Below are 13,891 nucleotides of genomic sequence, written 5' to 3'. Positions count from 1 at the left end.
TAATAATCTTGTATTTAGTTTTCCTCCATTTAACCAGGCACTGTTAAGCACCAGCTGTGTTTTCAGTTTCTGTTCAAAGCAGAAGAAGGCAAGGGGCTTGAAAATTTTCATTTTCTTTTTATTGTGCAAGCGAAACATTGTTGATGCAGTTGAGCTAATCTGTTATTTAGTTTCTTACTTATTTCTCTGTTTGGGATTATTTTTAGGCAAAGAAACAGCTGATAGCATTGCGGCCTTTCATGTTTACCTTAGTACAGAAAAAATTAAAAAACTTTCATGATTAACCACCAGTCAAGCAACTTGTTCTGGGTCGTAGAAGTCAGGGAAGGGTTTCAAATTAAAACATGACACTGCAAACAGAAGAGGAAGGCATTCAATTTAGAGATCAAGAGCATCGGGTGATGGTAGCTGAGCACTCAAGCAGCTTTCTAGTCCTAGTGAGGGAATGCTCTGTTATAAATCAAAACCAATAGTTCTACAGATCAGGAAAAGTACTGCAACTTTGAGCAAGGTAGAGATGACATACTGGGATTGTTAAGAATAATTTTGGGTTTATGTTGGCTGGGAGGTGAGACTGCGCATTATTGTCTCTTTCAGCTGCACCAATCTATAAATAAATATTGGTCTCTGAATACATTGACATGAATATGACAAACTTTCACACATCAAATTAGATCTCATATATATCTGTGGAAAACAAGTTATAACACCTGTTTTATCTCTTAAAGAACAGGCTGTCAGTCTTGTTAACAAAGACAAAACAGCAAAACAAGCACAATCTCATCTTTTTTTTTTCTTTTGTTGTTTATTTGGCAACAGATAGATTTAAACAGTTAGACTTCAGACAGCAACTGTGTTGAAAATATTTGCTTACCTGAATATGACGTCAATTCCTGTGCATGTCTGCCCATGGCAATGTATTAGTTAGTATTTGGTATTTTCCTTGGCATCAAAAGGAGAAGAAAGCAAAGTACCTTCTTGCTCCTGAGTGGAGCAGGAAGTCTAGTGCCAAAACAGATGTAGAAAGGCCAAAGTGCTCAGGGTCTTTTTGAACACTTTATTTTCTGGTGAGGGCTCCTGAGCCTCCCTGCAGTCGATGAGAGCAGAGCATCCCCCGCTGGCATTTGGGCCAGGTGAGCCTCAGGGCTGGCTGCATCCAATCCAATTCATGGATAGAGAAAACTCAGAGTAAAGTTTAACAATTTTAGGCAATCCAGAAGTTCCCTGCAGTTTTGGTTCCCATATCTATTATAATTCACCTAGAAATAAGACTAAACTCTGCACAGAATGTTCTTAAGCTCTCCCTGTGGAACCAATGCTAAAGTTCAAAAAGACATTACTTTTCCTAGCTCCAATTTGGTTCTTCTTCCCAAACCTGCTTTTCTTGGATAATTTTCTTGGACAATCATTCAGGAAGGGGGGTTTCTGTTTAGAAGTTGTGCTTCTTCTGCTCCCCATTAGGCAAAGATTTTGCACTCAAGTCTACTCCTCCTCTGCCTCTGAGCTTGATAAAGTTTCCTATCATTACCTTTATCATCTTTAGCTGCTTTTGGCTGAATTTCTTATGTCACCTTGACCAGACAGACATTTGCTGAAATATTGGTATCTATTGGAACACCAATATCTAAAGCTTTGCTCTTTGTCTAAGCTTCTTTTATTGTGTCTGGGGAAAATAATCACTTCTTGTGAGTACTTAATTTATTTTACTCTTCCTCAAGAGAAAGAGATAAAATCAATCTGGGTATGGATTTTTTTCTTTTTTTTTTTTTTCTTTTTTCTCTCCATGAACTTGAAAGGAGCTTAGTATAAAACCATACAAAATGTTAGTTAGACACCTACAGCCTAAACCTAATTGAGATAAATCTCAGCCAGAGCTCTGCTATGTCTTAAGAAAAAGAGAATAGTGTGAGACCATTTGAAACTAAGCTTCACAGTCCAAGAATGCACAGATTTAATTTGTTTTAAGTTCTAGCACAGCTGCCTAGTAGGCATCTCTTTTCCATTTCTACAACTTTTCCATGTTCTTTCTCCTCCTTCAAATTTTCTAATTTTTGTTTTGTTATTATTTTCCTGAAAACACTCAATGTACCAATCCATTTCAAAATATTCTCTCCCCATCAAATAAAATCTTTGATACCTATATTATCTATGCAACAGCTCTCTCTTCTTTTAAAATAAAAATTCAGGATACTGTATATGAAGAGGTAGGGAAAAGGGAATTAAGTAATTTTTGGAATTTCAGGTATTTTGAGACAGTAGGAGCCACTTCCTCCTACAGTTGATTGTGAAAGCTTTAAATATGAAGGAATGATAATGTTAGGAAGACCTGAGTGTGATTTTTCATTCATGTGATCTGAAAATTCCTTTTTTTCTTTTGTCATCTATTCCCTTTTTGCTTTCTCTTTTCCCACTGCTGTTTTTGAAACTTGTGTGAAGAATGACAAGGAAGGAAGCAGAGTGGAGAGGATGGGACAGGGTGAGAGCTGAAATGGCCCCAAACCCTTCCAGCCAACACCAGAATTATTGATCTGATGCTGGCACACCCCTGGCCATAAGCACAGACAGGCAGACCCAGCTGTGCTTCAGGGATAGCTGCAAATCTCTTATCAGTTCCTAAGTGATAAGCTCCCTCTTGCCTCTGCCAGCTGCCTGACATGAGAGCTGTGTGTGGGCTGTAGAGCACAAGCTTTGTATCTTATCCTTTCTGTGTGAGTGACAGTGGTGAAGAGAGCCCTTCCTGTAAGAAACTAGGGATAACTTACATGTTTTCCCCAGCTACATCTTTTCCTGTTAAATTTACTGCTGTCAGACCCTTATTTGCTGTACTTCAGCATCTTCAGATCATCTCCTGTTTCCACAGAATCATAAAATGGTTTGGGTTGGAAGGGACCTTCAAGCTCACCTAGTCCTGACCTCCTTACCATGGACAGGGACACTTTCCACTATCCCAGGTAGCTCCAAGCCCCTCCAGCCTGGCCTTGAACACTTTCAGAGACAGGATATCCACAGCTTCTCTGGGTAACCTGTGCCAGTGCCTCACCACTTCCAAAGCAAAGAATTTCTCCCTAATATCCAATCTTAACCTGCCCTCTCTCAGCTTAAAGCCATTATCCCTTGTTCTGTCACTACATTATCCTTGACAAAATCCCCCCTTCAGCTCTTTAGGTGCTGAAAAGCTGCTATAAAATCTTCCTAGAGCCTTCTCTTTTCCAGGCTGAACAATTGCAATTATCTCAGCCTTTCCTCACAGGAGAGGTTCTCCATCCCTCTAATACTCTTTGTGGCCTCCTGTGGATGCACTCCTACAGGTCAATGTCCTTCCAGTGTTGCTCTAAGTGGGGTCTCATGAGAGTGGAGCAGAGGAGCAGAATCCCCTCCCTTGGCCTGCTGGCCACTCTGCTTTTGATGCAGACCAGGGCATGGTTGAATTTTTGGGCTGCAAGTGCACATTGCTGTCTCATGTCCATCTTTTTATCCACCAACACCCTCAATTCCCTTTTGGCAGCACTGCTCCTGATCCATTCATCTTATTCATCCATTCATCCATCCCATCTTATTTAGTTTTCCATCTTACTCACAGCCCTGGAGACAGAAATGACAATAAAGGTGACAAGGCAGAATTTTCCTGCAGGTCTCCTTCTGCTGGGATCATGGTGAAATCATGGAAGGATTCACAGTCAGTGATTTCCTGAGTGTCACATTCAGAAATTGAGAGGGCTAGAACATGGTTTTTCTATCAGTTTTGGACTTAGGATCTCCGACACTTGATAAATTCTGCTTCTGTTTGACTCCCCTGTTTTCCCCATACCTGCCTGTCCCATGCTGATGGTGGCCAAAGTGGTGGGCAGAGATGGCTGAGACATCAAAAATCCAAATTGTCTTCACTCAAAACTGTCCTGCACTGGGGCCACGCTTCTTATTTCTCTCATTTTATAGGATCTGTATTTATCTGTATTGATGGTGAAGACATTCACAATGCAGAACTTTGTGGCCAGAGGAGATGATTCTTCCTGTCTCCTCTTAGCCCAGCTCCTTTCATAAGAAGGAGAAACCTTTCAGAGAGCCATAAGGAGACTGGAGGCAGTCACTTCCAGGATTTTCAGTCTTAAATTCTCCACGTAACGTCCTCACTCTGCAGACACCTAAGCTGGGTAAGGTGTCTAACCTTAGGGTTCTGCTGTTGAGGTTTCCAAGATTTTCCCCTGCCTTAAATTATTTGAGTTGTACAATTATGAGAAATTAAGTGGCAATCGTACATCAGTTCCAGTACCACCTTTTGTTTTGGTCAGTTCTCAAAATGCTTTGTTGCAATGTCAGCTGTGAATTGCTACTCTGGGGCCCTGCTGCAACAGGTGGCAAAGACTGGCCTGTTTCTACAATACCTGGAGAGAAGGGGCTCCTTGCAATCTCCCTATTTCTGTTCAATTGTCCTTTTTCACTCCAGTGTTTTAAAACAGAAATGGTTGTGCTTGCTCTCAGTGAAGGAGAGCATGGAGATTCTCAGCTTGGGTGGGTTTCAGGCAGTGGATACAAAATCTGGAAGCGCTGGATGGAGAGGGAAAGGTTCAGAGCTGAGGGTGCAACCCTGCTATCTGTTCCTCCACAAGTAATGACAGATACCTCTTATTTTCATGGCCTTTATTCACATATCCTACACTTCTGCTGGTGTGTTGGTGTCCACAGTAGAGTTCTGGGTTTCATTACAGAGGTCAAGACCATGCAAATTTTGCCATGGAAAGGCTCTGCAGTACTAAATCTCTTAATCAAATGCACTTGTTTCTGAACAAACTTTCATTACATTAGATGTCCATCATCTTTTTGGAACACATGGAGGAGGAACTCAGCCACGTGGTTCAAGAAGGAGGCATTCACATTCCTGTATTTGGAAAATTTTCTGTCATTTGGATAGTTCAGCAGGAATGTTGGGAAGTGGTAGGTGAGTGTGTAGTACACATCCAATTAGCATGGCCCTGTTAATAACCCCGAGAGTGACAGACAATGGGCATGAACTCATTTCTGGAGTTTGTAGGGATTCTGGTTATCCAGGCCATTATCATAAGGCAGAGAGCAAGGAATGCAGAGCAATTCTTCCTTGCCCCAGTTAAGAGTTCTGGGAAATGCGTTCACCAGGCTCCTCTTTGTTAGAAAGTATGTTGTCTATTTTCCAAATAGATTTAGGCTGTTACCCCATCCTGATTCCTTGCTCCAGCTCTGCTTGCTAACTATATAAAGCCATTACATATGGGTCTTTTTACTGACATAATCCTCGACTGTACTAAAAAAGAAAATATTAAATTTCATTCCAAGAGCTGTAAGAACTTCCATGAGGATATAAAAAGCAGGAAATTGGCCCTGTAAGAGTGGAGTACTCTCATATTGAATAGCCTTCAGGGGCTCAGTGTTAAAGGTTTCTTCCTAACAGCTAATGTAGGCTGGAACAGTTTGGCCTCTGCTTGAGAGGAAATGGGATTTGTAGGACTTTGCCAGTACATGTTTACAGGGCTTAGGCCAAAGGCCTGGTGTTCTGTGGCCCTGTACAAAATCAACATGCTCCATACATACATCTAAAGAGAGTTTGAACATGCAGTACTGAGGAAAATCTAAGGATTTTCCATCACAGACTGGTCCTACCATAATTTTTCTGGGCATCATTTTGGTCTTTGTCTTTCTTGTATCAATCCTCTTTAATTTGGACACCCTGCAGACAGGTGTGGAAGTTAATTTAAATGTATGAAACACTGAGAATAATGTTATTTACTACCCCAAACAGCCAGTGTGATGTGTATTACCTTCAGGTGATGGATTTTCCATTTCCAGGACATCTTCATGCTGCAAACCCTGCTTCAGCAACAACATGAGAGACATTTCAGCATTGTGCTAGGTTTAAAAGAAGACAAAAAAAAAGTATGGGCAAAGTTTTCTAACTTAGCCTTTTGTAATGCAGTCATTATTAGGGGGTTGAGCTGTGCATCTGCTACTTGGTAATGTAGGTTGGAGTGTGTTCTTCCAAGAGCATTCCTAAATTTTTATGTATCTAATAATATTGTGTTAATATCCAGAAGATTCAAGTAAATTTGCATCCCAAAAGATGAGCCACTGCAGAGGCAGAAAATGAACCAACATGTTTTGTAATTGACTTGCAATCTCTGTGACTTGAATTATATATTGCAGAATCTTTTCGAGGCAGAAGAGGATAGTGCAAATGAGATTATGACAAGTCAACCAACCTTTGAGTATCTTTTTCTCTTGCTAATTCCCTGGTCCATGCTAAAGAGGTTACAGCTTTGCAGAGGAAAGTAAGTAACAATTAAGGGAAAAAAATTATCTGAAAAAATTCAAATAAAATGCAGCCCTGAGAAGCTACTTTGCTATATATTTTTAAAGCATCTTGAAGTATTGAACCAATGCTTCAGTTTCAAGTTCAAGACATTCTTCCTGCCTTTGCCAGTGAGTAAATAAACACAGTGAGAGAAGCTGTCAGTACAAGTGCTGTAGGTGCTGGTGCCTGGTTCTTGGGCATAGTCTGTTTTCAGGCACTGTTTTCCCAGATCAGATGTGCAAATCTTCCCCTTATCAGCCTCTCCTTATCAGCTTTTCTAATCCCTTCTAACTCTGAGACACTTCCCATGGGTCTTTTCCTTGATAACTATTTCAGTAAGGTTTACCAGGATGCTTGAGCAACTGTGTTTTGTACAGAACCAGCCTTTTAGGTGTAGAACTTCTATTTAAATTCAAACTCCTTGTTAGCTGAAGTGAGAAGGGGTCACCCTTTATGGACTTGGCTGGTCCATAAACACATTAATTCATAGGGTGCTGTGGAGATCTTCCTGACAGTCTGGTCAATGATGCCAAAGCTAAAGAGAGAGTCTGTCACAGATTTTGATTGTAGATTACCTTGGGGTTTTCTTGGACAATGAGTAGAAAGATTTCTAAGCTTGATATGCAAGAGTACGATTTAAATCTGGAGTTACTTCCTCTGGGCAAAACACTGAAAAGTTATACTTGGGAATATTGCCTCAAGGTATCAGCCTGCAGACACTGCGTGGCTGCAGCGGGCAAAAATACCCTGCAAAGTCCTCCTCCAGCAGTGAGGATGTTTTAGAATAGCAGGGATTTGGCAGACAACCAGTAAGGGCTTGTTTTAAAGCGTCTGTGGTAAATGCATTTATGAGGGGTCAACTTGTGGAATGCCTGATCCAAGCATAGGTTAAGGAGTCAAGAGTAGCTGTATTCTAATTCTGACCTTGCCTCAGGGTTCCTTGTGTGGGCACGTGCAGCACCACAGAGGTTAAAGGAACATTTCTCAGGCTGCAAATTAGGAAATGCCCATGTTGTGTTATTCCTTGGAGTGTGCTTCATGGCCCTCTAGGATTTTTGGCTATGCTCCTTTTTAGGATTTTTTCCACTCAACTCCTGTTTTGTTGTGTCTCCTGGACAGGTACCTATCACTTAGGGAACAGCCATGTTTTATTTTTCCCCTCCTAAATGATCAGTTTGTACTTTATTTCTCGCACAATCAAACACTTCCAGTTGCAGCAATATAAATCATTCATGGGCCTGGGCAGATCCAGCACCAAGTGCCTCAGGGCAGTAATAGAGTTCAGCAAAGGCAAACAAATCGATGGGTGGAATGATCTGCTGATCTTTCCCACTGCCCCATTTCATCTCCCATAAAGCTGAAAAGCTGCCTTGGCTCACATTCATGTTAACCATCACCCTGCATCTGATCAGATTTTTAGACATTTGGGATGAAGTTGCTCTTAAAATGGATGTAGCCCAGAGAAGCTGTGGCTGCCCCATCCCTGGAAGTGTTCAAGGCCAGGATGGATGGATCTCTGAGCACCCTGGTCTAGTGGAAAGTGTCCCTGTGCATGTCAAGGGTTGGAATGAGATTCATCCTGAAGGTCCCTTCCAACCCAAACAATTCTGTGATTCTATCATTGCAAATGAAGAGCTGTCCCACTCCCTGCAGCCTCACCAGCACTTAGAGCAGATGTTGAAGAGTGTTTTGCTTGCAGGGTGCATGAATGGCTTCATCCAGCATACTGTGGGTCTGCTGACAGTCTCCTCCTTGATTTCAGCAGACTTTGGCTCAGTTGTGGTTGAGCAAAGTACCTCAGGAATAGCTCTGGTGTTAGCAGAGAATTTTCTACTCTATTATTCACATGGGTTTTTAAACAATGTCCACTGAAATCAGTGTGCCTCTTTTCATCAACTGCAGTTGGCTTTGGATCAGGCCTGGGAAGATGAACATCTTCCAGAAATGCCATTGGATAATTTCTTTAAAAATCTTTGAACAAAGATATATGACCCATGGGATGATCAGCAGGGAAGAAAGTCCCATCTCTCTTTTATACAGTTGGCTTCCTGCTCATATCAGCAATAATTTAGATAATTAAATTGCTTAGTTCAGTAGTTGGAAGAAGCACAATCAACAAGCTGACTCCACTAAGATGTCAGATGTATTAGTGTGCTGGGTTTTATATTTGTTTTTCTTTTTTGTGTGTGTGTGAAAAGCTGTATAATTGGACACTGTCTTTTTCACCCCCAGCTAACCTCTTCTTCAGAGGAGCATACCAAAGACATTTAAAATCACATTATGAATGCCAGCATAGTTACAACATTTATATGGCATATGGTGATGTTCAGTGGCAGCAGACGAATGGATGAAATCAAGCACAATAATAGAATCAGCCCCCCTTGAATTTAACAGTAAGACAAACAATTCAGTGGTATAATTTAGTAATATGCAAGCAAGAGCTTGAATATTTTAATGAGGAGTCTAAAGTACATAACTGGGCATACTTTTAACATTTAACTTTGATTCAGTGGTCTTTGTTCTGTCCCTGTGGGGTCTTTGAACTTTTCCTCACATGTGGTAGAAAAAGTTTTATTTAATCACACTCCTGAAATGCTCATCTTACTGTGACTGCAGCTTTATTTTGTTTTGTTTTATGAATATTTGTGGCTGAATCATTCTTCTGAAGAATGAAGGAGATCAGAGAAAGTGTTCAGTGTTGTTCCATCTCTAACTCACGTGGGTTTTGTTGTTTGTGGCATCCCTCAAACCAGGACAGAAGAGCAGGATCTGGAGAGGCTGAGATTGGGTATATCCAGAGCCAGTGCAAATTGCTTCTCCTAGGAGTGCCATGAAGTTTTCTTCTCTGCCACATTCTCTGTGTCTGCCCCCCGCTGTGTCTTTCCTTCTATTTTTTCAAGATACCACTCCTAAACAAACAATTTTGCTTCTCATTTTACACAAAAACATTTTTCATCCTTGTTTTCTGAATTGCAGTGTTGAGATGAGAAATCCAAGTTCCCCTCTGGCTTTTTTTTTTTTTTAATGGATGTTTTTGCCCTGCATTCCCCAAAGAGTATTTACTTATTCTTCATAATTAGAGAGATCTTACCATGGATTCCAACTGACCTAAAACTCTACACTAACCCCCACAAAAAGCCATCCTGAAGCTGAAAGTTCATATAGAACTCATGCCTATCTTTTGCATATTGTTTATTCAGCTGTGAGATGGTATGAATAGCTTTATGCTGTGCTTGTATTTTGAGTGTAGAGAGCTCACTCTAACATTCACCGACTTCCCAGCCAGGATGCCATTCCCACATCATGTTTGCATGTAGCCAGAAGTATTCACTCCTTTTTTTCCCATTAAACTATTAAAAAGACAGACAGAGAGTCCACAGTTCAGTAATAAATACGGACGTGATAGGATTTGTCAGTTCTTTTTGCAATATCCCTTAATGCATCAAAAGGGAATCCCAAAATGATGTTTGTGAAATAAAAAGAAAATGGGAGATATTTTTAAATTATGTACATTGACTTAGGCCTCTTTGAGCAAAATTATTCCCACATGATAGGTTGAACTAAAAATAATAGTAATTAAGAAAAAATCCATATTGGCCATTTGGAAATAGGGTTAAATATAGAGAATTTCTTAGACTTGGATCACTCTGAAAACTAAACTGCCTCAATTTTGGCTCCTTTTTGACGTTTTCTCCTGGAAAGGGAAATAAATAGTGATCAGCTGCTGCAATTTCAAACTGGGCTCAGTCTCAAAGTGGCTGACTGAAGTGGGAATGAAACAAGTGTGGAAAACCCATAGCTAAAAGTATTTCATTTCCAACCTTTCTTATAACTCTTCTGAAGACTTCATTGCCATGACATGAGTCCTGTTGATGTAAATGGGGCAATTTTCTGTCACTGGTATATTTGTACATAAAGTAGTTGCAAGTTAAGAGACTTAGTTCAATTCTTTGTGCTATAAAAGTGGATAAAATTATATATTTTGGCCAGAATGCAATAATAATATTGAACCATAAATACGTATTAAAGCCACCACAAGTTATGATTATAGATTTTAAGCAGATGTTCTGATTTGATTTGTGGCTTTTTCTTCCCGCACTATTTTTAGCCTAAATGGCTGCTCTGAGACACCTTGCAGCACTCAAAATGCAGAAACGAGCCCTTGAAGTGCTCTGGCAAGGAGGGGAGATGAATGAGCCCTTAGAGACAGAGCCCTCAGGCCTGGCTGTGGAGGAAGTTCTTCTGCTGGGGTGGAATCCCACACGCACCCAGTGAGCCCCATCCACCAAACTGCATCTGCTGCTCACAGAGCCCGGGTTGTTCTGCTGACTGACACCAGCTGGTGCTCTGCTCCTTTTATCCTGGCCTGCTGTGGGTTAGCAGCTGGCCAAGACTGTTTTTAAGAGTGTATTTATAAAACTTCACAGCCGTGCAAGCCCAGATACGGAGCGAGGACGTTTTGAGCGCGGCGCTGGAAGCGCAGGATGTCTCCTGGCAGATCTGGTTTCCCAGCTCTTGCTGCTGCTGCCACAAACCTGCTGTCCCATCTCTTGTGCCCAAAAACAATGTTTCCTAAAAAAATCCAGGGGAGCAGAAACCTTGGGCTGAAGGCTCCCATGGATATTTAAAGTCATGATTGTCCTGATCCCTCTGCAGGCGGCTGCCTGATTGGTATTTCAATAACGTGCTTATTTAGAAGGAAATTCTAACTCCTGTAGGGCACAGTGGTATTTTCATGCCTTTTTTACCCTGCAGCCTTTTCCAGCTGGCTCAAAGCTGAACACCTCACTGTCTGGTAGGGACATCGTCTGGCTGAGGTGTAAACTACAGCACCGATTGTGTCATTTGTATTTAGGGTTGGTACATGAATAAATATGATTTTTTAAAAATCTTTCTTGTATTTATATTCCACTGCTGGCAGATACTTCTAAATTTTATTTACAGTGAATGTTTTATTATATGTATTGCTTTTCTCCTTGTCTGCATAGGATACAGACTTCTGAAAATAACCTGGTTTTTATCTTTTGGAAAGAGCCTGTATTTTTTGTTGGGATAAGGATTTATAGTGACATCTTGACAACTTCATAAAGTTTTTTCCCCTTTTTAATTTCCTAAGCCAGCGCAACATGCTGAGATACATGGTAGAGATAGGCCCAACATCTGAGTGATCAAAACGGGTTTTGAACAAATGCTGACGCCACCATTCTTCCTGTCTGTGATTCCCACAGAACCTTATTGCTTTGAAAAGAAATACCCTAGAAGGCATAATTGACTCTGCAGCAATGAACTACATCAGACAGTGTCCCCTTCATGACTTCTACCCAGCTATCAACAGTGAGAAGCAGACGTGCATGTTAAAAGACTGAGAAGGCACAACTTCCCCAAGAAAATGGACAAAAATCATTAGAATCCTTAAAGAGGAAAAGAAAGAATCAGGAGATGGGGAAAAGTTTTTGAAAATGATGCCTCAGGCAGTGAGAGCTGCAGAGTGGAAGCTTGTTTCTACCTTCTGGGTGTTCAAACAGTAGATCAAACTGCAATGACTTCATGATATAATAAAAAATAATGAAACAAGGGCAATAACAGATTTTTTGTTTTAAAGTGTCAATCTAGTGTTAGAAAACACAGCTTAACTTTTAAAAGCTCAGCCACTTTGCCTGGCTTCTTACAATACCTTCTGACTTCAGTGACTCCACTCAAAGTCAACCCAAACGAAAGACCTTATATTGAAGATAACCCTGAGCTTTTGTACATCTTAAGCTAAATAGGGGAAAGACATGTTTTGAAACTGCTGAGTTTACTCTTGCAGAGAAGGACTGATGTCAACAAATACGTGCATGAAAACAGTGCTGTATTTTTAGCATTTGCCATTTTTGGGGCTCCAGAACTGAAAGCAGTGAAGGGTGAAGTGGCAACGGGTTGTGTGTGTGATTTGTAGTGGTTTGTATCTGGGCTCTGTGCTGTGTATCTCCTAATGATGAATGCGTGGGAGGGCCAGGTCAGGAATGGTTTCCACTCCAGTGCGCTGATTGTGTAGTTGGCAGTGGGCTCAATTAAAGTATAATAATCTGGTAATCTCTCTCCTGTTTCCATTCAGCTGCTTCACAGTGAATAGAGCCAGTGAACGAGTATAGCTTTTGAAAAGTAGGTGAACTCCTGCCTCTTTGTCTGAGCAGTTTATGTCTAGTCAAGTAAAATGACAGGCAGAGGAGGCGACTCTCCAGAACGTTGCTCTCATGCCTCGCATCATTACTGCCGTTGGCGCTGCTGTGCGATAACACTCGCTCTTTATTTCCCTTTCCAGGCTGCGGGTTGGATTTCCAGCAAGCTTCGCACCCCGGAGAAAAGAGGAGCTGATGTGAGAGAGGAGAAATGGATACGTCCATGGTGGGAAGGTGCCGTGTGCCCCAGCTCCTGGTTCTTCTCACGTTGGTGCTCAGTGGGGAGAGAACCGCGGCACAGAGAGCAGGTACGCGCTCCGCTCGCTGACCCGGAGCTGCTGGGCTCTCCCATGGTGGGAACCATCAGTTCCAGGAGGAAATCTATAGACAACCCATGATATTTACTGCTGGAAATACGTAAAATAGGCCTTAGGGATGGAGAAAGCTCAGGGGTCAAGGCTGTGATTGACCTGGGGTCTTTGGTTCTGCTGCAGGTGTAGAAAGTTTAGCTCAGCTGCCCACAGCAAGAGGAGCAGCTCAGCACAGCTTGCTCTGGGTGTGCTCCAAACTGGCATGGAGGTGGTGACTTCCTCCATCACCTCATGTGGGTGTCAGAGGAGACCTGGTGAATCTTCTGCTTGGCTGGGACCTCCTTGTGAGCTAAACAGGGCCAGGGCACTCTTCATATCCTCCCCTGATTCCAGACACTTGAAGGATGCATTGATGTGGTGCTTAGGGACAGGGTTTAGTGAGGGACTTGACAATGTTGGGCTAATGGTTGAACTTCATGATCTTAAGGGTCTTTTCCAACCTAAATTACTCTAGGATTCTGTGTTTCTCTTCTGTCTGGTTATTAGCATGGTTTCTGGCACAGCTTTTGGCCTGGGCTCATGAACCCTCTCCCCCAAATGCCACTAAAGGCATTAGAGGATGGTGTAGCTCAGGGACTGTCCTTACAGGGATCCTTGATAAGGACACGTTGCTTTTTGTGTGGCAGAAAGAAGAGTTATCTGACATCAGTGATGCCACACCTCAAATGAAAAATGGTTGTAGACCCACACAATTTTTTATAAGAGCCCAAAGGCATTTTTAGATAGAGGCTTTTTGTCTCTTTTTCTAGGAAAGCTGCTATTCTGTGGGCTTGGGTAATTTATAAAAAAGGAAAGACTTTTTTAGACCTTTTTCAGTTTAAGGAACAGCTGCTTTACAGCTTTCCTATATGATCTCTCTATGGTTTTTTTGGGTGAAGTTTACCAGAAATAAATACCTAGTAACCAAACAAAGTGAAATCTCACTTTTTTTTCTGCTTCTGGGCCTGTCACAGGCAGAATATAGTGAAGCCATTTATATGTTCGTTCTGTGCTTACTTTAAATAATTTTGGGCTTATGGCTTGTTTGTGAACTATTTTTA

The 13,891-nt window shown here is 41.5% G+C and overlaps 1 protein-coding gene across 1 annotated transcript in view; it reads left to right on the top strand.

The window, feature by feature from the left end:
- COL22A1 (collagen type XXII alpha 1 chain) overlaps positions 1-13,891 on the top strand; it is a 228,500-nt gene that overhangs the window by 14,461 nt on the left and 200,148 nt on the right. The window contains exon 2 of the mRNA XM_026790395.2: positions 12,624-12,788. Within this exon, the coding sequence (XP_026646196.2) occupies positions 12,692-12,788 (97 nt within the window). The 5' untranslated portion in view covers positions 12,624-12,691. The remainder of the gene's footprint in view (positions 1-12,623; positions 12,789-13,891) is intronic.

This window comes from Zonotrichia albicollis, chromosome 1 (genome assembly GCF_047830755.1).
Source record: "Zonotrichia albicollis isolate bZonAlb1 chromosome 1, bZonAlb1.hap1, whole genome shotgun sequence".
Lineage (NCBI taxonomy): Eukaryota > Metazoa > Chordata > Aves > Passeriformes > Passerellidae > Zonotrichia > Zonotrichia albicollis.
Note: the sequence above shows the minus strand (reverse complement) of the source record. Positions and strands in the feature narration are given on the sequence as shown.